The sequence below is a fragment of the Micromys minutus genome, assembly GCF_963924665.1.
Source record: "Micromys minutus genome assembly, chromosome: 6".
In the NCBI taxonomy this organism is placed as follows: domain Eukaryota; kingdom Metazoa; phylum Chordata; class Mammalia; order Rodentia; family Muridae; genus Micromys; species Micromys minutus.
Window position 1 is genome coordinate 68,880,233 of NC_137975.1, and position 24,065 is coordinate 68,904,297.

The 24,065-nt window shown below is 39.8% G+C and overlaps 1 protein-coding gene across 9 annotated transcripts in view; it reads right to left on the reverse strand.

The window, feature by feature from the left end:
• SUGCT (succinyl-CoA:glutarate-CoA transferase) overlaps positions 1 to 24,065 on the reverse strand; it is a 714,452-nt gene that overhangs the window by 376,466 nt on the left and 313,921 nt on the right. For 8 of the 9 annotated variants that reach the window (XM_080918397.1, XM_080918396.1, XM_080918399.1 and 5 more), the window contains one exon: positions 6,347 to 6,418. The exons of the other annotated variant lie outside the window; for it this stretch is intronic. In XM_080918397.1, the coding sequence (XP_080774523.1) occupies positions 6,347 to 6,418 (72 nt within the window). The remainder of the gene's footprint in view (positions 1 to 6,346; positions 6,419 to 24,065) is intronic. 9 annotated transcript variants of the gene reach the window in all.

Here is a 24,065-nt window from a genome sequence, read left to right on the forward strand (position 1 = left end):
TACAGTCATCAAACCCAGACACTATTGCAGAAGCCAAGAATTGCTTGTTGACAAGAACAACAAGGTATAGGTGCCTCCTGAGAGGTTCTGCCAGAGCCTGATAAATACATAGTTGGATGCTCTCAGCCAACCATTGGATTGAGAATGGGGTCCCCAGTTTAAACAATATATATCCACAAATCTAGCCCTACATAAAATACTATAAGAAAAACTCCAACCCAAGAAGGATAATTACATTTGAGAATGCATAGGAAATAAGTAATTCTCTACCAGCAAATACAAGAGAAACACACACAGAGAGACACGCAGACTAACTCTACCAACATCAAAATAACAGAAAGCAACCATCAGTTGTCATTAATCTTTCTCAACAACAATAGATACAATCCCCCAAATAAAAAGCCACAGGCTAACAGAATGGATACAAAAGCAGGACTGACAATTCTGCTGCATACAATAACACACCTCAGCAATAAAGATAAACATTACCATGAGTAAAGGGCTAGAGAAAACAGTTTTTCAAGTAAACAAACCGAAGAAACAAGGTGGAACAGTCATTCTAATTGAAAAGAAAATGAGGATTATCCTTGAAAACATTGGTACAGGAGACAAATTCCTGAACAGAACATCAATGTCTCAGGCTCTGAGATCAACAGTTAATAATTGGGACCTCATGAAACTGCAAAGTTTCTGTAAGGCAAAGGACACTGCCATAAGGAAGGGACAGTAGCTGACAGATTGTGGAAGGATCTTCACCAACCTTACATCTGAAAGAAATCTAATGTCCAAAATTTTATAAAGAACTCAAGAGGTTAGACACTAACCCAATTGAAAAACAGAGAATTCTCAACAGAAGAATCTTGAATAGAGAGAAACACTTTAAAAATGTTCAAAGTCCCTTACTCCTCAGAGAAATTTACTCCTTGTAAATCTAAATGACTCTGAGGTTCCATTTTACACCTATCAAAATGGCTAAGATCTAAAACTCAAATGATAGTACATATTGGCAAAGACATGGGACAGAGAAGACACTCTTCCATTGTTGGTAGGAGTACAAACTTGTACAACCACTTTGGAAACCAATTTTGCAGTTTCTCAGAAAACTGGGAATAGTTCTACCTCAAGACGCAGCTATTGCTGGGCATAAATGCAAAAGATGTCCCACTATATCAAAGGAACACTTGCTAAACTATGTTCATAGCAGCTTTATTAGTAATAGCCAGAAACTGGAAACAACCTAGATGTCCCTCAATTGAAGAATGGGTAATGAAAATGTGGTACATCTATACAATTGAATACTATTCAGCTATTAAAAACAAAAACATTCTGAATTTTCAGGCAAATGAGTAGAACTTAAAAATATCATCCTGAGTGAAGTAACCTGGACCCAAAAGGACATCTATGTTATGTACTTATAAGTGGAAATTGGCCATAAAATACAGGATACACATGCTATACTCCACAGATCCAAAAAAGCTAATGGTATCTCAAGGGTGTGCCTGAGATCTGGGATGAGGGCAGCTCCGAAGAATCAATGGAGGTGATCTTAGCTGAGACTCATTACAGTGGGGATATAGAGCCTGAAGAGGCCACTTCTGTAGCCAGGCAGGAAGCCAGTGGAACAATAGGGACACTAATTCAGCCACTAAATGTTTGGCCCAAATTTAACCTGCCTACAAGAAATGCAGAGACAGGGGATGGAGTAGAGACTGATGAAGCAATAACTGACCCAACCAGAGACACACCACATGAACAAGCATCAATCCCTGGCACCATTAATGATACGCTGTTATCTCTGCAGACCCAGCATGGCTGGCCTCTGAGAAGCTCTACCCAGCAGCTGACTCAGATGCAGAGACCCACAGCCCAACATTAATTGGAGCGTGGGAACTCTTGTGGAAGTGTTGGAGGGGAGGGTTGAGGGCCTCAGTGGGGATGGGAGCCCTACTGAAAGACTAGCAAAGTCAACTAACCTGAACTTTTGGAGGCTCTCAGAAACTGAACCAGCATCCAAAGAGCTGGACCCAGATGCCGCCCTCCCCACCCCCACGCCCCACCCCCTACGCCCCGTGTGTGCGTGCGTGCTTGCGTGTGTGTATGTATGTGTATAGCAGATGTACAGCATGGTCTTTATGTGGGTCCAGAACAACCAAAGCAGGCGCTATCCCTAAAGCTGCTGTCTGTCTGTGGAACCAGTTCCCCTAACTTGGCTGTTTTGTCAGGCTTTCTTGGGAAAAGAAGTACCCAGCATGCAGAGACTCCTTGTGCTGGGGTGCATGGATACCCAGGGGGAGCGTCCACTCTCTCAGAGGAAAAGGGGAGAGGAGATAGGGGGATGGGGGGAGGGTGGGCAATGGTTGGAATGTGGCTTTTTTTTTCTAAGTAAAAATAAATATAATGTCTGAGTCTTGTTTAAATTCGATAGAACTGTTTGATGCTATTGATTTTAGAGGTCACCCTGCTTAGTTCGAAGCTGCAAGTTTCATCACACTTTCCATCATTTTGGATCCAATATTGGTTCAATTCCTTAGCCTTTTCAGTGCCATGTGAATCTGTCTTGTGTGCCCTCCGCTTGATAATCGTACCATACACTGAGCGTGAAGGCAAGGACGTTGATTCTGCTCACAGTGGTTTTTGGTGCAGTAATTTTTTTTTTTATCAGATCAATGTACATGCAGCACAAATGTAAACTGGAATTCATAAACAACTTCAGATATTGCTCTGAAAACCTTTTCCCTCTGTGCAGTCTTTCTCTCTGAAGTCTTTTTCTCTGATTATCTTACTTTAAGTGGGTACTTTTAGGTCAGAAGCCAAACAGCCAGAACACAGGTCAAGAGCAATACAGATTCACACCCTTGAGTGACCTGAACCATGGAGAAAAGGTTTCTTTCTTAGTGGACTCTGCCCTATGTACTGCTGGGACTATTTAGTGGCAGGCACAGAAGAAAATATAGAGGATAAAAGATAATCTTACCACGTGGAGACCACAACTCACTTTTAATCTTCCTTGTACAACAAGAAAGAGCAACTCTGGAGCTCATTTCCCTTGCCTGGTGCCCACCAGGCTCCACTGAACTGATGTATCAGTTTAGGAGAGCTTCAAATTCGGATGTTCTTTAACGCTCCTGCCCTGTACTCATGGAGTCTTCAATTCCCACTCTATGGTACCCAGGCCTTGGCACACAGCTCTGTTAAAGGGTAAGTGTGCCACCTGGGTCTTTCCTAGAACCAGAATTATCCTATCCAAGTTTTTAGAGGCAGTTAATAAATGCCTCCTGTGAGCCAGGGGCATGCTATGTTTTGCTTATGTAACTAACCCTTATAATCCCCATAATCTATACATTGTTATAGCTATATATTATAATCTACATTTTATAAAAAGAACACAGATGCTTAGAAATGATTAAGTACGTTACCAGTGGTGACCTGACTAGAAGCAAGAGTCATAAAGCCCTTAGGAATCATGCTGTAATGTCCCCAGACCACCTGCATCTGAATCAAGTACAACATTTATTAAAGCTGAAATTTCCTATGCCCTGCCACAAATACACCAAAGTCAAGTCTTTGAGAATGTGACTATCAGAGATTATAAATATATTGAAGTTGAAAACCAACACATTCTGTACCCCATGAAGGAAACCATCAGTCCAAATGACTTTAAAGGGGATGTCAATATACTTCAAATAGAAATAGCCATAAATGTTGGCATCAATCAGCTTAAAATAGATTACATATGCTCACTTTCCCTGTTCTTCTGCATCACGTTGAGAGACATAAAATAGAAATTGTCATAAACCAAGGTTCACTTTATATATAGCAGTATATTTATGACCCCAGCCCTTGATTTGTGCTCTGACTCTGGACCCTGAACACAAGCACTTCCTTCTAGGGCCCTTCCTGTTAATCAGCCAGTATATCAAATTCTACTTTGGAAAGAGAGAACTTAAGTAAATCCCATCCAGTTGTCAGTGAGTTGCCCCTGCCCTTCCTGGGAGGCAGAGTTTTTCTGACTCTTCTAAAGAATCTGATGTGGGCTCACTTCCGTGAGACCAGTTTGCACGAGGCCATCCCTAACAGGTAAGTGTAGGTGGAATATATATAATAAGAAACTTATTAGTTATGTCTTGCTGGCAAGAAAAGGAAATTTTTCATCCAAGTAGAAATGTAGTGCAAGTTTACACATGTAATGACGTAATAAAGTTTGAGAAAGTCAATCACAGGGCAGTGCTCCCTCAGCAAACCCACAAGTGAACTAAAGACCATGGAAACCCTCCATACAGAACACTTCCTCTGAGGTCTCAGTATTTTCATAGGCATTGCCTTGGTTGCTCATAGCGGGGAATCATCATTCCTAACTCACATGTGGGAAAAGCAAAGTCAAGTATGCCATTATATTGGGGCCTATGACTGCTTCTTTTTTGAAGCAATGTGTGAGCATATTATAGCAGGAAGTCATACTTTAGTACTAAAATGTGCAGCAAACATTCTTCTTTAAAAGGAAAGTATTTTCCAAAAAGTTTTCATATGGATAAATAGGAAGAAGTTTAAATATTTCAAAGTGATCAGCAGTAATGAATCAAAAAAAAATTAATTGAAGAATGTGTCAACTAGAGAGAGAGAGAGAGAGAGAGAGAGAGAGAGAGAGAGAGAGAGAGAGAGAGAGAGAGAGAGAGAGAGAGTAAACATATGGTTTGGGAGGCAAACCTGCACTTGTTTAGAGTACAGAGAAGTTTCCATCTGAAGTTAAGCACAGGAATGACTTCACCGTCAACAATTTCCGTATGTTTCATATTTTTAAAGCTGACCATTCATAATAAAGATTCTTTGATCCGAGATCAAATGTTTGAATCAATTCTCTCTACACTCCCTGGGTCACTATTATAAAGGCTTCCACCCCCCCACACACACTCAACCTCACCAGTCCTTCCTGCGGTCAGAACCATCCCTACTTGTTACCTTCTCTACAGTCTTTCCCACCTCTTTGCTGTGGTTTTTAGCTCTGCTTGTTAACCTCTCACACAAAAGAGGCACCACAATAAATAATTCTTGTACGTAATAGGTTAACTACTATAATGAAAACAATTCCCCTGAGGAGTTCAGGAATCTTTAATAAGACAGAAAGCTTATGGTCACACAGTTGGTAAAAAAATCTAATCTCTCAGTCAGGGAAAAAAAAACTTTTCAATAGATAAAACCCCTGTTTATATGCAAAAAAAATGAAAGCAAAATAAACATATTTTAATTAGCTTATGTTTCTTGGATTTAAACTAGTGAACATGAAATGACACTTTGAAAATTTCAAAACTCAGTATTTTATTTTTAAAAGGGTCTTAAAACAGATGTAAAGTTGAGATAAAAAGTGAAAACATTAAAAACTGTCTAGGCAATGCTTGAAAATTAGCATATTCCTATCTTAAGTTGGCCCAAGTATTTTAAGGCTCTCTTGGGCCTTGCTGAGAAGAATCATTTTTAATATAATAAATTCTAAAAATTTTAATTAAGCATGATTCCACAGAGAGCTATGCATTAAACAAGGGTAACAAAAACATCTTAAAATTTCTAGCAGAATATAAAATTAATTTACAAATACTTCAATTATATTTGGGCCCAATTGAATATGATATTGAGGAAGGAGAGGGAGGGAAATAGGGAAGGAAAAGGGAAAGAAACAGGACTAAAATCACCTCCACACATTGAGAAAAGTGTTTATATATATGTGTGTGTATAAATATATATACATATGTAACATTAATAATCAAAGTAACAGGTGCCATCATTTTAAGAGGGACTGAGAAGAGGACATAAAAAGGGTTGGAAAGAGAAAAGAGAAGGGGACAATGATATAAGTATACATTAAGTAAATTTTTAAAAATTTAATTGAGAAACTTGTAAGCTATAATTTCTCATTTCAACCTAGATACTACACTAAAAACAGCAACAAAACCAATAAGCAAACAAAGTAATCCAGAGCCTACAAGGTGAAAAGATACCTTCCAATGCATACTTTAGGGTACACACATACATAAGCATACAAAATGCAAGAAAGAATGAAAAGAGGAAAAGAAAGATGGAAGGTAGGAAGGAAGAAAACAGAAAGAACAAAAAACAAAGAAAGGAAGTAATAAGCAACAATGAAAAAAGAGAGGGAGAAAGGAAAGAAAGGGGAGTGTTTATGTCAGACCTATGTCTCACCATTTCTAGCAAGTGGTGTGATTCCAGGTACTAACATGGGCACTCTACTAGTTATGCCTGAGAAACAGAGTCAGGCAAAGTTGAAGTTTCCCTCAGTTTGTACAATGTGAACAGCAGAAGCTGCCAACTACCAATTCTGGTGATTATGGGTTACCTGGCATACAACAGCAAACTGTTGGTTGTTTCCTGCTCCAATCACAAGATAGCCGTCCTTGGTTTTAAAGGCCTTAAAAACAAACAACAAATAGTTATGTAAGTGTACGTCTGTATATGGGCAAGGCCAGAATACAAGGCCCAATTTCTAGTAATTCTGTACTGATGTGTAAAATGTTTAAATAATACTATTCATCAATTCAATAGGAACCCAGTGCATATCTTCTCTTTTACAACTGCATTTTTAAAAATTAAGACTTTCAAGCTGCTTCCAATAATTTCTAAAGCATTGCAAAAGTAAAAACTGACATATCAAGGTCACGTTTGATCTCATGTGGCTTTAGACACATAAAATTGTCAACTCATCTTTAGGGATAGGATCAAATGGACAGAAACAGACCCCCAATTTTCACCATCACCACGAACAGCCCAGCCCAACAGAGATCTTTCTACCCTAACTCTTCCACACATATGACTTAATGTGGTTGGAGAATCAAGCTTGGTCCTCCAACTGCCCAATCAGCTCTTACTCAACAAAATCACTGAGTCTCCTTTCTGCCTGGGTAAGCTTTGCTCTGCAACCTTACCTGCTTTTCCTTATCTATGACCTTTGTGCTACCTTAGAGGACTACCTTTGCACAAATATCTTTAGTCTCTTCTATTCCACTAATCCGTCTCTTCAGCCACCACTGAAAATATGGACACAACACAACATGAATTTTGCTTCTTTCCATTTCTTGTTTCTTTCTTTAATTTTATTTCATCTTTTTTTTTTTATTACAGTTCAGATTTTATCCCCTTCCCAGTCCAATCTCTGACTGTTTCACATCCCATACTTTCTTCCCTGGTTTCTGTGAGGATGTCCTGACCTCCCATACTCTACCCCACCAGACCTCCCCAGGTACACAAGTCTGTCTAGGGTTAGGTACATCTTCTCTGACTGCGTCCAGACCCAACAGTCCTCTGCTGTATATGTGTTGGGGGCCTAGTATCAGCTGGTGTTTGCTGCTTAGTTGGTAGCCCAGTGTCTGAGAGATCTTGGGATTCCAGGTTAGTTGAGACTGCTGGTCCTCCTACAGGGTCGCCCTCCTCCTTAGCTTCTTTCAGCTTTTTTTCTAATTCAACTACAGGGTCACCAGCTTCTGTTCATTGGTTGAATGTAAATATCTGCTTCTGACTCTTTCAGTTGCTTGTGGGATCTTTCAGAGGGCAGCCATGATAGGCTCCTGTTTGTGAATTCATCATAGCTTCAGTAATAGTGTCAGGCCTTGGGGACACCCCTTGAGTTGGATCTCAGTTTGGACCTGTCACTATCCTTTTTCTTAGGCCCTTCTCTGTATTTGTTCTGGCAGTTCTTTCGAACAGGAACAATTCTGTGTCATTGTTTTTGACTGTGGGAAAGCAACCCCATCCCTCACTTGATGCCTGAGCTCTACAAGTTCCCCTTTCCCTCTGTAAGATATTTCATCAAAGGTCCCTCCTTTTGAGATCTGAGAGTCTCCCACCTCCAAAGTCTCTGGTACATTCTAGAGCATCTCTCACCTCCTACCACCTCGCAGGTTGCCTGTTTCCATACTTTCTATTGACCCTCAGGGCTTCAGTCCTATTTTATCCACCCAACACCCAACCATGTCTCCTTTCCCATCAATGTACCTCCCTCTTTCCCTTCTCTTGTGATTGCTTTTTTTCTTCCTACTAAGTGGGATTAAGGCATCCTCACTTGGGCTCTTTCGCTTCTTAACCTTTTGAGTTCTGTGGATCATATCCTGAGTATTTTGTAGGTTTTTGGCTAATACCCATGTTATGTACTTATTAGTGAGTACATAACATGCATGTCCTTTTAGGTTTGGGTTACCTTATTCAGGATGATATTTTCTAGTTCCATCAATTTGCCTGCAAAACTGAGAATGTCCTTGTTCTTAATGACTGAATAGTATTCCATTATGTAAATTAACCATATTTTCTGTATGCATTCTTCTGTTGTGGGACATGTAGGTGGTTTCCAGCTTCTGGCTTTCACAAGCAAAGCCTTGTACCAGTTTGCAATCCCACCAGCAATGGAAGAGTGTTTTATCTCCACATCCTTGCCATCACAAGCTGTCACCTGAGGTTTTGATCTTAGCCATTCTCATTGGTGTAAGGTGGAATCTCAGGGCTGTTTTGATTGGCATTTGCCTGATTGCTAAAGACTTTGAGCATTTCTTTAAGTGCTTCTCAGCCCTTTGAAATTCCTCTGTTGTGAATTCTCTGTTCTATATACCATTGTTTGATTGGGTTGTTTGGTTTTTTGATGGTTAGTTTCTTGCATTCTTTATATGTTTTGGATATTAGCCTCCTACTGAATGTGGGTAAGTGAAGTTATTTTCCTAACTTGTAGGTTGCCAATTTGTCCTATTGACTATGTTCTTTGCCTTACAGAAGCTTTCCAGTTTCATGAGGAACAATATATCAATTTTTAAAAGACCAATATTTAATTAGGTCTGGCTTACAGGTTCAGAGGTTATCCACTATCATCAAAGCAGGAGCATGGCAGTGTCCAGGCAGGCATGGTACAGAAGGAGCTGAGAGTTCTATATCTTCATCTAAAGGAGAAGACTAGCTTTCAAGAAGCTAGGACAAGGATCTTAAAGCTCACACACAGAGTGGTACACTTCTTAGAAGGCCGCACCTACTTAAACAGGCAATACCTCCTAATAGTACTGCTCCCTGTTCCAAGCATATACAAACCATCACACAGATCTAGGCTATTTTCAAGTTCTGTTAATTTTGAATAGAATGGCAATAAATATGGGTAAGAAATAAGTATATTTAAATGCCCAAGAATAGTATAGCTATATCTTGAGGTAGAAATCTTGCCAGCTTCCTGAGAAACCACCACACTGTTTCCATAGTTACTGTTCAAGTTTACACTCCCATCAGTGTTTGGTAAGTGTTTCCCTCAGCCCACATCTTCACCACCATGAACTTGTCATGTCTTTTACTGGCCTTTCCCATTCTGACTGGTGTAAAATCAAATCTCAAAGTAGATTTCATTGTATCTCCTTGGTGGTTTAGAGTGTTGAACACTTGTTTATCAGCCATTTGTATTTTGTCTTTTGAAAACTCTCTCCTTAGTTCTATATCCCATTTTAAAATTTGGTTATTTGTTTTCTTGATATCCAGCTGTTTTTCTTTTAGTTCCTTATATATTTTGAAGACCAACTCTCTATCAGATGTATATATAATTGGCAAATGTATTTTTCCATTTTGTAGTCTGCTGCATTGCGTGAATGATACTGTCTTTTGTCACACAGAAATTTTCAGTTTCATTAGGTCCCATTTATTAATTATTCTTAATGCATGTACTATTTGTGTTCTGTTTAGAAAGTCTTTTCCTGTGCCAGTGACTTCAAGTCCATTCTCCAGTTTCTTGTCTATCAAATTCAGGGTATATGTGGTCTTAGGTTGAGGTCTTTGATCTACTTGGAGTTGAATTTTGTGCTGGTTGATTAATATTGGATCTACTTGCATCCTTCTATATGCAGCCAACCAGTGTGGCCAGCATGTTTAACAAATGATTTTTTTCTCAACCCATTTTTTCATTCTCTAATGAATTGGTTGGTTTCCATAAGTTTGTGTACTTTCTGTCATTTCTGTTATTGTTGATATTCAGTTTTGATCTATGGTAGTCAAGTAAGAGGAATGTGTTACTTCAGTTTTCTTGTATGTATTGAGACTTTCTTCATGTCCAAGTATATCATCAGTTCTAGAGAAGGTTTGATGGGCTGCTGAGAAGGAGGTATATTTTTCTGTGTTTGCATGGAATGTTCTATAGATGACTTCTAGGTCCATTTGACTTATGAAGTTACTTAACTCCAGTATCTCTGTGTTTAGTTTTGATATGAAAACCCTCACAGAAGCTGCAGTGGGGATGGGTAGGGAGTATGGAGGGGAAACCTGAAAAGGGAATAATATTTGAAATGAAAATAAAACATATCCAATAGAGAATAGAAAAGAAAATAGGATCCATCGTTCTGCTGCATCCAGGAGACACACCTCAACAGTAAGGATAGACACCTGAGGATAAAGTACTGGAAAAATATTCCATACAAAAGCACCCAAAACCCAAGCAGTATGTAGCTATTTTAACATGTGGCAAAGAATCTTCACACCAAAACTAATCAGAAGAGACAGGGAAAGACACTACATACTTATCAAAAGAAAAGTCTCCAAGATATAAATTATAAATAGTAATACACCTAAAACAAGGGCAAACAAAGGCAATCAAGTTCAAAAAAATAAATCACATATTGACCCTAACACAGTGACAGTGAATGACTTCACTACCCTACTCTTAGCAATGGAAAGATCATCTGTTTATCAATTCTTGATCTTAGAGTATGAGCCATTGGAGTTCTGTTTAGGAAAATTCCCCCTGTGCCCATGAGTCCAAAGCTCTTTCCAACTTTTTCTTCTATTAGATTCAGTGTATATGGTCTTATGTTGAGGTGACAAATATGGATCTATTTTCATTTTTCTATATAGAGATTACCAGTTAAAGCAGCACCATTTATTGAAGATGCTTCATTTTTCCATAGTATATTTTGGCTTCTTTAACAAAGATCAAGTGTGAAGAGTGTGGCTTTAATTCGGGGTCTTCAATTCTATTCCTCTCTGTCTGTGTACCAATAGCCAATCCATGAGCATAAAAGATCTCTCCATATTCTGATATCTTTTGACTTCTTTCTTAAAAGGCTTGAAGTTATTGTCATTCATATCGTTAACTAGTTTGGTTGGAGTACCCCCAAGATAATTTGTTATTTGTGGCTATTGTCAAGGGTGTTGTTTCCCTAATTCTTTCTCAGACTGTTTATCATTTGTATAAAGAAAGGTTGTTGATTCATTGAGTTCATTTTATATCCAGTTCTGATGGAAATAGAAACTCTTTAGGAAGACCAACAGAGTCAACTAATCTGGACCCTTGGGGCTTTCAGAATCTGAACCACCAACTAAAGAACATTCACAGTCTAGAATTAGGCCTCCCTGCTCATATGTAGCAGATGTGCAGCTTGACCAGCATGTGAGTAGGGAATGTTCTGAAAGCTGTTGCCGGTCCATGCAATATGTTCTACTAGCTAGCTGAGCTGCCTTGTCTGGTTTCAGTGGGAGAGGAAGCATCTAGCTTACCAAGAAGAGACTTGACGTGCCAGGGTTGGGAAGAATACCCAGGGGGTCCCTTGCCTGCTCAGAGGAGAAGGAGAGGAGGGAATGAAGAAGGAAGGATGAGGGAGTAGTGAGTAGGATATAACATGAATGAGTTAAAAAATAAATTTAATTTTAAAAAATCACATGAATTATTTTAAAGACTTTTCCTTTCTTACAAAGGCAAAGCAAAGTGAGTGATAACTATTGGTGTTTCTCAAATGGCAACTAGAAAATCTTCAGTCGGCCTGTGGGTCAGCTGCAAAAGATTTTGAGATCAGGTTTTTAGTGTGCCATGGCTAACTATGAAAGTATACCAATTCTCTGCTATTTTATACATTTATACTATTTTATGTAGTTTACATATTTCATTTTAATAAACTTACTTTTTAATAAATGAAGAACTGCTTTTTATTTCCTTCATTCTCCATTATGTAATAAAATGTTACCAATATAAGGGAAATCTTAAGAAATTGTAGGAATTTTGTTTTCAGTTATAAGAAAGTGGCCATTTACCAGTCTTTGGGCCAACAAAACATGATCAGAACATAAATTATGAGACTGAAGTAAAATATTAGTTGTCATAATAACTATTCTCTATTAATACTTTTAAGTGTTCATGAAGTAAATATATCTTAAATAAAAAAATTTCTAAAAAATAAATTAGAACCACGGAAAACTGGGCAGGCAGAAGATATGACAGGAATAAATGAATTACCTACAATGCTAGACCCTAAAGAAATATGCTCGCACACTCTTCTCTCATATACACCTTTGTATAATTAATATTTTATTATATTGCTAGTCTTCTTTTAAATGTTAATACTGCTCCCAAGAATAATATAATGCTATCACTTTAATAACCAAAATATATACTCAAAGTTTAATTAAACGTTCTCATTTTGTTCAAACTGTAGGGCATTTTTATTTTATTTCATTAGTTCTAAAGTAAGCATTAATATAACTGATATAAATTTTTAAATTTAATTTACAGTGAAGCTATTACAAATCCCTAATATGAATTCTTTAAAATCTGTAGCTACTTGTATTATGGATGGTAGTTATATTCCCTAAAACCTGCTTGCACCAGAGTGCCTATATATCTCTTCTGGGAACCTGCCCCCAGATCATTCTGAATGGTAAAGATGCCAACAACCAATAGCTGGAGAGGACAGACAGAGGTGGTATTCTAGGATTTCCTGGGCTTGGGACCAAGAGGACTGAGAGAAGGAGGAGATCCATATTGCTGAGAGAGCGCGGAGAAAAGGAGAGATGACATGCCAAAGAAGAGTGCAAGGTAGAGAGACACACCCACCACATGGTCAGGAGAGCATGGCCCAGAGGGCTGCCCAACTGGGTCCAGAGCAGCAAAGACAGAACATAAGAATTACTAAGAAGTAACTCAAAATTACTGGTGGGAGATAGATTCTAACAGCAGTGGAAGTTAGGCAGTAGCCTTGCTATTGTGCTGTTTAAGACACATTAAAATATAAAAATTGTGTGTCTTTTATTAGGGAACATAAACCATTGAGGCAAGTAGCAAACCTACTGCTGGGATTTATTAGTAATTATTACTACAAAAATCTATAATCTCCATAAACCAATATATTAGACTAGATAATTAAATTCTAGATCTATGTTACTTAACTGTGCAATATCAGGCATGTTACATAATTTTGAAGGCTTGGGTTTTACTTCTATAAAATAGAAATGATTAGCACTTACCTTTAAAGTTTTTATAATGATTAAATGTGTCGAAGTACATTTACTCACCCATCTAACAAATGCTTACTGACATAATACACTATATGTTTCACAGACATTGGGTATGGTGGATTAAAAAAAAAAAACACACATAACAAATGATCCATCACATAAAAATTCCATTCTAATAAAGTGGTACACATCAACCAATCATTGATAAAAATAATGGCAGACAGTGACAATCTCTAGAATGGGAGCATACAGAACAGAAAGGGGTCTTGCAACACATAGTTCTAATGTTGTTTGGGTTGAGGGAAGAGAAGGCAGAAAATGTTCCTTAGAAAAGTGCTCTGTAACCTGAGAACTAAGAATTTCTATGTATGCACTGAACAGAACTGGGGGCACTAGGTTAGTAAATGCAGACAGGATGGCATGTGCACCTGGGCCTATGGTGGGGAGAAGCAACAATCCACAAGAAGAGAGAAAGTAGCATCGGTGAGGCCGAAGAAGAGGAAAGAGAGCTAGATGAAGTTGAAGGCCACAGGAAATACATTATTTACCATAAAACTAATGGGAAGTCACTAAAAGGACTTGACTGATCATGCCTGCATTTCAGAAAGACCCCTCTTTCAGCAGCATAACCACTGGCTAGAGATTAAGATTAGAACTGAGGGAGCTAAGTAAAAGGCTATTGTGATGATCATGACAGAAGAAAGTATAGTCTTAGACTGAGGGCCATGTGAGAAAAGACAGAAGAAAATGGGATCGTGAATAATTAAGAGGAAGAAGCTAATAGAATTGACAATAGACTGGGTATGGCGGTTGTAAGCAGCAGACTAATAAAAAGAGAGATTCCACAGGTGACACTAATATTTATGAGAACCTTGTGAGATTTCCCAGAGCAGATTTTGCAAATAGAAAACAGATTATAATCTGAACTATAGGTAAAATCTTGAGAATCATTTGCTTATAGTGCAAAACTGAAGAGGAGTAGGGTAAAGACTAACAAATTCCTAAGGGATGACATTTTAGACTCTCAGAAAGAAGTTCACTAATGGTTCAAGAATTCAGCCTGGAGTCAGTCAAGGATGAAACAGCACAGAGAGGTGTGACGTAAACCAATCAAACCGCCTCAGCAAAGTCTGGTACAGACATGGATGTAGGCATGCTTCCCATGTGGGCTGGATGGGAGGCACCAACCAAACTGGTTCCCAGATGCTCCTACTTTCTCCTGAAACAGGGGCGATTTGGAGCTTGTTTAGGAGAGCATGAGACAAGAAGATGTGAGAGAATTCTAGTTTGTTACTGACAAAAGAAGAGCAGAGCACTGGAGAAACACAATTAAAATGAGATGTCTTGAGATATCAGATAAGTGCTTCCTTGACTAGTTCCAGTGTTATGTGTAATTTTAAAAAAACATGCTACTGCCTTTGCCCATCTGTCTTAGCTCTGAGATCAGCTGCTGGCAGCCCCACTCCTGGCTTGCCTGGGAGCTGCTGCACTCCACAGGCCTACTCTCAGTTCCTCTTTGGTTCCTTCAGGATAAGCTTCCCAAGCTGCCAGCTAGAGCTGTTACCCATATCCTGGCCCCTTCTGGCTTCCTTTTGTTCCTCCTGGCTTAGCTCCCCCAAGTGTCCATCACCTACCCTGAGTATGAAAAACACTCAGACAGCTTTATTACTTTAGAATTTTCCTACTAGAACAATTGCTGGGCACAGAATCTCCTGCCTTAAACTTATCAGCTACCCGGTATCAGCTAGGCCCCACTAATCTCATTGGCAATCCACCTGAGATTTTACATGACTGCTATGTGCTCCTCGATCCAAAGTCTGGCCAAAAAGGCCCTTCTCTTTCACAGTTTCTCCTTTCCCTCCTGGAACACATCTGTTCCTTCTGCCTAGCAACTGGCTCCAGCCTCTAAAGACCAAATTACTGGCCATTTAGGAAAGCAGACTTTGGCATCAGCACCTTCCCCTATATTTCAGGTACCTGGCCTTAAGATAAACAAACACTTCTGTGTATCATGTTTCATGTGTCCCCAGACAGATTGAAAGTGAGAAATAAAGCAGAGTGTAGGAAAGTTAGGAACAGGACAGAAGCCCTGAAGGCCAGTGAAGAATAGAAGCAGCCAACCTCAGAAGACAGGAGGTGGGGGAACCCTATAGAATGTACTAGAGACCTGGGAGGTGACCTTTGATGCAATGCTCTACAGCTGGGTGAGGGGACTCATAGAACCTACCTCTAGTAAAAAAGACAAGGCATCAAATGGAAGGATGGGGTTGCCATCCCACATTCAAAAACTCTGACCCAGAATTGTTCCTGTCTGAAAGAACTGCAGAGACAAAACTGGAGAAGAGCCTAAGAAAAAGAAGGTCCAGTGACAGACCCAAACTGAGATCCAGATCAAGGGGAGGCCCCAAGGCCTGACACTATTATTGATGCTATAGTGTGCTTACAAACAGGGCCCTATCATGACTGCCCTCCTAAAGACCCCACAAGCAACTGAGTCAGAAGCAAATATTTGCACCCAACCAACAGACAGAAGCTGGTGACTCCCGTGGTTGACTTAGAAAGAAAAAACACTGGACAAAGTTAAGGAGGAGGGCAACCCTGCAGGAAGACCAGCAGTCTCCAACTAACCTGAACTCCTAAGATCTCTCAGACACTGGGCCACCAACTAAGCAGAAAACACCTGCTGGTATGAGGTCCCCAACACATATAGAGCAGAGGACTGTCAGGTCTGGACTCAGTCAGAAAAGATGTACCTAACCTTCAAGAGACTTAAGGCCTAGGGAGTGGGGAGGTCTAGTTGGGTGGGGTGGGGCCAGGACAACTTCTAAGAGATGGTGGGAGGAGTTATGGGATGTAGAACAGTCAGAGGGTAGACCAGGTAGAGGATAAAATTTGGACTGTAAGAAGTGATTAAAGAATTTTTTTTTAAAGGAAAGCTAGAAAGTTACCAAAAATACAACTGAGAATTGAGTAATGAAGCAGAAACCATGATTCTAAGGAAGAAGGTAGTAAAGAAAACACAAGGAATGAAGCAGGCTGTGTACATATGGCAAGTCAATGGGAATCCCATCCTGAACAGTTATGAAACAGGTGAAATAACCAGGCACAATAAACACTCAAAAACGAAAAGCTGCATTCAGCAACTGTAGAAGGGATCTGTTTCAGGTTATACTAGAGAACTACAATATACATCGAATAAAGCACCCATTGATACCAGACAGGGACTTGATTAGGCCACTCTGTCAAATAATTACTATTGTACATACACACAGAAAATTCCTAGTGCACTCAAATCCCTTGTATCCTAATACTAGCCCTTACCAGCTTTGCAAACAATTCCTTGCAATTCACTTGATTGATTGCACGCTCAGCAGATTCCATAACACACAGTGCATTGTACACTGAGCCTTTCATCACCTCGCTTAGCTGCAAATGTCCATGACTGAGGGATTTTTTCTTTCAAGGAATTCAAATCCCAGGGAAAAATAGCAACTCCTGTTTCTGCATAAATGAATGGGGAAACAGCCAGGAAGGGCAAGAATCTACCATTTCCCAAGAACAAGCTCAGAGCCGTGCTTTTCCTCACAGAACCCCAGAATCCATCCTTCCTGGAGAAATAAATTCTTTCTATCAAGTGTGTTTCATCAAAGGTGGCACGATTCTGAATTAGAAAACACAGGGTGATCTACGATGTTGGCAATTTGAGGTATTACATGTCCCAATCATCCAAGCCAACTTCCTGAATAAGAGGACATGTGAGTTCAGAGTAGTTAGAGAAGTTTCAAAAGAAACAGCTGACCACAGCTGAGGCTTTGGAGTAGATGTTAGCAAGCATATTCCTTCTAGAATTTATGTTGCACATTCAAGTTTTCAGTCCTTCCAAGAGATTATGATTACTGGGCTTCCAGTGGTGCCTTAGTTGGCAATCTCAGTAATGATAACAACACAGATGAACTTCTAGACACAACCCACTAACTGGATATACCCAAGGGGTAGGGGGAGTATAGCTATGTCTTCCTGTGCTGTCTTTGTAAACAGCCCTGTTTGGGTATCTATAATTCTCTTTCTTTCATTAATAAGATATATGCAATTGCTAATGTTATCAACTTAAACACACACACACACACACACACACACACACACACACATGCTAAGCCTTCCTGGGGATACTTACTTATAACAACTTTTTTTCCACAAAAGGGAACCGCTGCAGATACCCTTCACCGTCCACAGGAAAAAGTCCTTCCATGAAGACTCACTGCCTTTATAATGTTTTCAGCAACATCAGGCAACTGACTTCTGGGTCTATGCTGGCACATTGTGACCAATATAGCGCACTATTTCCTACTGCTAACAGTTCAGGGCACCCTATGGTGCTGGAGCTGGCTGCCAGATGGTAACAGGCATGGGCGGCTTGCAGATGGAGGACAGTGTCCTTGCTGGAAAGGAAACAGCAGAGGATGGCAAGCGAGCCCCAGCCTCTCAAGCTTCTCTACCACCATTTTGGTACCAAGAACACATTTTTCATGCGAAATAACACATTTTGAGAAGTCATCATGGAATGTAAGCCTTTTCGTGAATTACATGATTCTACAGTTTTGGCTAGAATTCACCAAAACTATAGGAAGTTTAAATGTTTAGAGATATTTTTGAGGCTCTTTCAACCTGTCTAGGATTTTTGATCACTTGGCTTTTGGCACCATTCAGAGAGGAAATCACAAGGAAGGACATTGGAAAGGCCTTCAGTTATTTGTGTCTGTCACAAGTTACATAGAAATACCATTTTCCTTATAGTACTTTTTGAGGAAAGTCTTGTTCTCTTTGAAAAAAACAGTTGCAGTAGAAAACAGTGAGTCAAATCATTTTCCTGAGGCAAAAGCTAGAAATTATTTAGGATTGTCCTGAACTGACTGTGTTAGAGTGAGCTAAACCACTTGGAAAAGTTTGTCAATAACAATGGAAAAGAAAAAAACAACCTGAAGCAGGGTGTTTGATTTCTCCTACACACTACAATGTTAAAATTCTCTGACAGTAACAATCCTTAACGTCCCTCTTATATCCCAAACATGATATGACACTCATGGCTTTATACTAGTTACATACCATATAGAAAAAATATGACATGGGACAAGAAGCCTACACCTACATCAGACTCATAAGAAGAATATACGGAGCAGAAATTTATTCAAGCATTCATAGCATTTTACTACCACTGGCTAAAGACTCAAGAGTTAGAATAAGAATAGTCTGCAGCTAGTTTAGAATACCATTCCCCTTCCATTGGGCCCTTTCTGCTGGGACAGACTGCTAGCTAATCTCCTCCTGGGAAGAGGCTATACCAGAGACATACCAGAGGAGCCACTGCATTCAGAGCATTTGACTGCTACCTAGTGTGCTACCCAGAGGATACCATATCCTGAGGCATATCAGAAGATCAACTGCACTCAGAGCACTTGATACCACATCCTGAGGCATCCCAGAAGATCTGTTGCACACGCAGGACATTTGACACACAGCTGGAGACATTATGGGAGATCCACTGCACCCAGGACACCACAGCTTGAAGGGATCCCAGGAGTAACTCTGTACACAGGGCAACAGGGCAACAGTCTGAAGCCCTCCCAGGAGATCTACTGCAACCAGGGCAACAAATCAGTAGCTTCTCTGCCTCTCTGAAGACCCTCTAGTTGGAAGACCCTACAGGATATCTTCAATAGCCAATGCAGCAGGCCTACCAGGAGACATGTAGCAACCCAGGGACAAAAGAGACAGACCCCAGACAGAGTCATTCAGACCAGTAAATACCAGGGATAACCAGATGGCAGGAGGCAAACTCAAGGATATTAGCACAAAAGTCAATATGTTATGTTGTGGCCATCATCAGAACCTAGTTCTTCCACGACAGAAAGCCCTGAGTACACTTGAAAATCAGGAAGCTGAACTAAAATCATATTTCATGAAGACAATAGAGTCTTTTAGGTAGGATATAAATAACTCACTGAAAGAAATATAGAAAAACACAAGTAGACAGGCAAAGGAATTACTTAAAACAGTCCAAGACCAAACCATGGAAGTAGAAACTAAAGAAAACACAAATGGAGGCAAACCTGGAAATTGAAAACCTAAGAAAGAGGTAAGGAATTACAGATGTAAGTATTACTAACAAAATACAAGAGATAAAAAATAGAATCTCAAGTGTTGAAGATGCCTTAGAGGAGATTGACACAGCTGTCAAAGAAAATATAAAGCATAAAAAACTCCTAACCCAAAACATCCAGGAAATTCAGGACACAATGAAAACACCAAGTCTAAGAATAATTGGAATAGAGGAGAATGAAGTTTTCCAGCTCCAAAGACCTGAAAATGCCTTCAACAAAATCATAGATGAAAACCTCCCCAACCAAAAGAAAGATATGGCCAAAAAGGTACAAGAAGCCTATAGAACACCAAACAAATGGGATCAGAAAAGAAAATCCTCTCATCACTTAATAATCAAAATGCTAACCCACAGAACAAAGAAAGAAACTAAAAGCAGCAAGATTTCACCCAACCAACAAACATAAGCTGCTGTCCCCTGTGTTTGAATTAGGGAAAAGCTGGAGGAAGCTGAGAAGGAGGGTGGACCTGTAAGAGGACCAGCAGTCCCAATTTTACCTGAACCTCTGAGATCTCTCAGGCACTGGATCATCAACAGGCAGCATGTACCAGCTGATGTGAGTTCCCCAGCACATATACAGCAGAGGACTCTCAGGTCTGAATTCAGTCAGAGAAGATGGACTTTACCTTCAAGAGACTGGAGGTCCCAGGGAGTTAACAGGTCTGGCACTATGGATGAGTGGGTGGGGACACCTGTGTGGAGACAGGGGTGGCAGGGAGGAAATAAGGGATGTGGAACAGTAGGGAAGTAGACTGGGGGGGAAATGAAATCTTGAGTGTAAAAATAAAATAAAAGGAAATGGGAAAAGTATATCTTAAAGAAACTTGTAGAATTGATTTGCAATATTTTTCAAACATAACTCCATATTATTAGTTAAAAAGAAAAGGCTACAAAGGCAAGAATGGGGGGGGGGGAACCACACAGTATCAGATCTATGCAGGCCCAGATGACAGGTAAATTTCACCCCAGGGTAATGTGAATATGCATGATTATGGAAAGCAGTAACTGGAATATAGTGTGAGGGTGTCAAAAGGAATAGGTACAGAACCTGCCAGAAAACTATGTGAAATCCCTGTAGTTGCAGATCAGCCTATAAGAGATACAGTGACTGTAGGGGCCCAGCTATGAGGATAAGGCTCAAAGCATTGCTCCAGATTTTACATAGGGGATTGAGATCACAGCAGGTAAAATGGTTTGGTAGGAATCTGGAAGTTATCCTAGACAAACAAAAACAACAAAACAGAGGATATAGAAAAAGCAAAAAACCAAGCACCCACAAAAGAGATTATGAAGCAAGGAGATTGATCTTCGATGCCTGTAGGTTTGTGAACAACAGACAAGAGCAATATCAGGTCCCGCAGGGTAGCCAACTGTTTTGGCACCAGTATTTGGGCAACAGATAAACCTGATTTTGTTACGTCAACACCATTATGTGACTACAAACTCAGAAAGGGAAGAAATACTAAATACCTCAGTGCTGTGAATGAAAAAAATCCTTAGGGTCATTGGTTTGACTAGTCCAGGAGATCAACAAAATATTATAGGTTACTGCCAGGTCCTTGGTTGCTTCCCAGAAACTTAAGTTTAGTGCTTATTGCTGAAGACATGACACCTTAGACAAGGGACTGAAGGAAACAAGCTAGAACTGACTTAAAAGTTTCCTCTCCAAGGACTAGTCCTCAAGAATCTGAAGATGCTCAATAGGAAAAGATTCATGCCTAGTGCTATAAACCTAACTGACTGTTTACAGCTGAGGAGGTCATTGACCCTAGAAAAGAATCTACCACCACGACTTTCCTACACCAGGATAATTTCTAAGTGCATTCTAAATATGTATCACTATGACCAAAGATAAGTAGCTGTCACACACACCTGAAGCTTTGCACCAAATGGAGTTACAAAAATCCACAACTGGTTAAAATGCGCAGAACAATTGACTCTGAGAAACATATCACTGATTAATACATATACAGTGTAATGTCTACACCTTAAGGAACTTCACCATGGAAGCACAATAAGAGCCAGTGGACCAAGATGACTATTGCAAGACATTGTCATCTAAATATGACAGGGAAGCTGCATTCATGAAATCTCTACAATATGGTTTCTCAAACATGACCAATACAGTGGTACCACCAGGTAACATGACAACACAGAGGGGGGAAATCTTACAGCTCTAATCCTGGATGAAGAACTACAGCAATTACATCTTCTCCAGGAACAGCCTGTAGCCAGGTTTGTCCAACGCCAAGTAGTCCACCCTAAACAAATACTCATAAGAACAGTACTAAATGGGCTCAGTAAACTGTATTTACATATACATATAAATTACATGCATACATATGTATATCCACATATGTAACCGTTAGTAAAGAAGATATGAATCTGAGAGGAAATGGGGGGAAGAGGAAGAGTTGTAGAAAGGAGAGAAGAGATAGAAATGATGTATAGTACTCATGTAATTCTCAAAGGAAAATGTGATTGTTAAGTTTCTTTTCTTTAAAGGAAAATACTACACACTATACAGAAGACTTGATTGCAAAAGTTGGAAGCAGAAAATAGGGTAGAGAAGCAACTCTCAGGAATTCAAAGAAAAAGGATCAGGACCCTCGGGGAAGATCAATGTACCAAAATGGACTATCATAGCCAACTTCTTTTCCGAAAGATGACCACTGAAGTTTGAAGATGAAACTTAAAGACCAGGAGTGGCTATGTTCTACAGATCTAGGAGTCCTGATTGGATACTGACAGTCTCCATCTCTTTACTGGGGTATTTTTACTGTATTTTTCCAAAGTCAAAGTTTATAACATCAATCTCCATACCTTTTCTAGAAAACACTACAGATAAGTTTTACCAAATAATTGGACATGAGCCTGAAAGTAAAATGTGCTTCCCATTTAAATATAAAACTAACTCCTCACCATGGACCTGGAATCTAAGTGCAGAGGGAAAATGTGTGACAGTGAAGAATAAGTGTTTAGGGGGTCCCTGTGGACTGTGGGGACAGGTGACATGCAGCCCTTATCCTGACCAATACAGAAACGGATGCTCAAAGCCAACCATGGGATTGATCACAGGGACTCCAATGGAGGCGTTAGGGAGGAAAAAGAGCTGAAGGGGCCTTATCTGACATCACTGGGAGCAGAGGCCTTTGGTCCTGTGAAGGCTTGATGTCCCAGTGTAGAAAAATGCTAGGGCAGTGAGGCAGGAGTGGGTGTGGGTGTGGGAGCACCCTCATAGAAACAGGATAAGGGGGCATGGGATAGGGGGGTTGCAGAGGGGAAATGGGGAAAAGGATAACTTTTGAAATGTAAATAAATAAAATAGACAATTAAAACAATTAGTGACCAAAAGAAATAATTACTAATGATATTCTGTTACACTCATAGATCAGTGCCTGGTCCATTTATCATCAAAGAGGCTTCCTCTGGTAGAAGATGGAAGTGGGTACTGAGACGCACAGCCAGACATTATGTGGAGAGAGTCTAAATTGGAAGCTTCCATGTGGTGGTTTCCCTTGGAGTTAGGGGAACCCTGCAGAAGAGGGGGAAGAAAGACTTTAGGAGTAGAGGATATGGAAGGCACCTGTAGAACACGGCCCCCTGAATCAAGTACGCAGGGCTCGCAAGGGCTCACGGAAACTGAAGTGGGATACATCGGGCCTGAACGGGTTTCTCCTGGCCCTCTGTGTGGATATCATGGCTGTTACCTTGGTGTTTTTGCGAGAGTCCTAATTGTGGGAACTAGTATGTTTCTGACTCTTTTTCTTGCTCTTAAGACTCTTTTTCTTCTATTGAATTGCCTTGTTCAGCCTCTATATGAGGACTTTTGCCTTGCCTTGATGTATCTTGTTTGTTGTGTTTGGATGTTGTCTCTTGGAACCTGCTCCTTTCTAAAGGGAAAATTGTGGGAAGTAGATCTGGGGATCTGGGGTAGAAAGGAGGAGGAAGGGAGCTGAGAAAAGTGAAGAAATGAAAAAATGTCATCAGAATGTGCTGTATGAGAGAATACTCTGTTTTCAAATGTATCTAAGTCAATTCCACAGTTTTACATTAAAAAATGGCTTCTACGAAACTCCATCTGAAAATTTACAAACATTTCTAGAAATATTAGAATAGGGCTGGTGACATATCGCAGTGGGCAAAGGTGTTTGCCATTAGATCCTGATTATCTGAGTGTGATCCCCAGAACACACGCAGAATGAGAGAACTGACTCCCACAAATTATTTTTTGATTTGCACATATACTCTATGGTACACACATGTGCACATGCAAAACACATACACAGACACACAGACACATTGAATAAATAAATAAAATTTAAAAGCAAATTTTTTAAAAGAAGCAATAGAGCAAACAGATAAGGGGGGGTGTATATTGAAGGACAGTGAGAAAACAGCCACACTTCAAGGTTTGGGTTCTCTTTCTACACTAGAAACGAGCCTTGTGCATTATGTTCATGCTTTCTGCCACAAATCTACCTCAAGATCCCTTGAACATTTTGAAGACTCATTGCTTAGTGAAATATTTAAAATACCTCTATGGGATAAAATTTAAAACACCAAGAAAACAAACAGAAGCAAACATTAAAGGATAGAAAGACCAACTATGCCCACGGTGTCATTCTTTACAAAAATAGTATAAAAAAATTATAAAACTCATAAA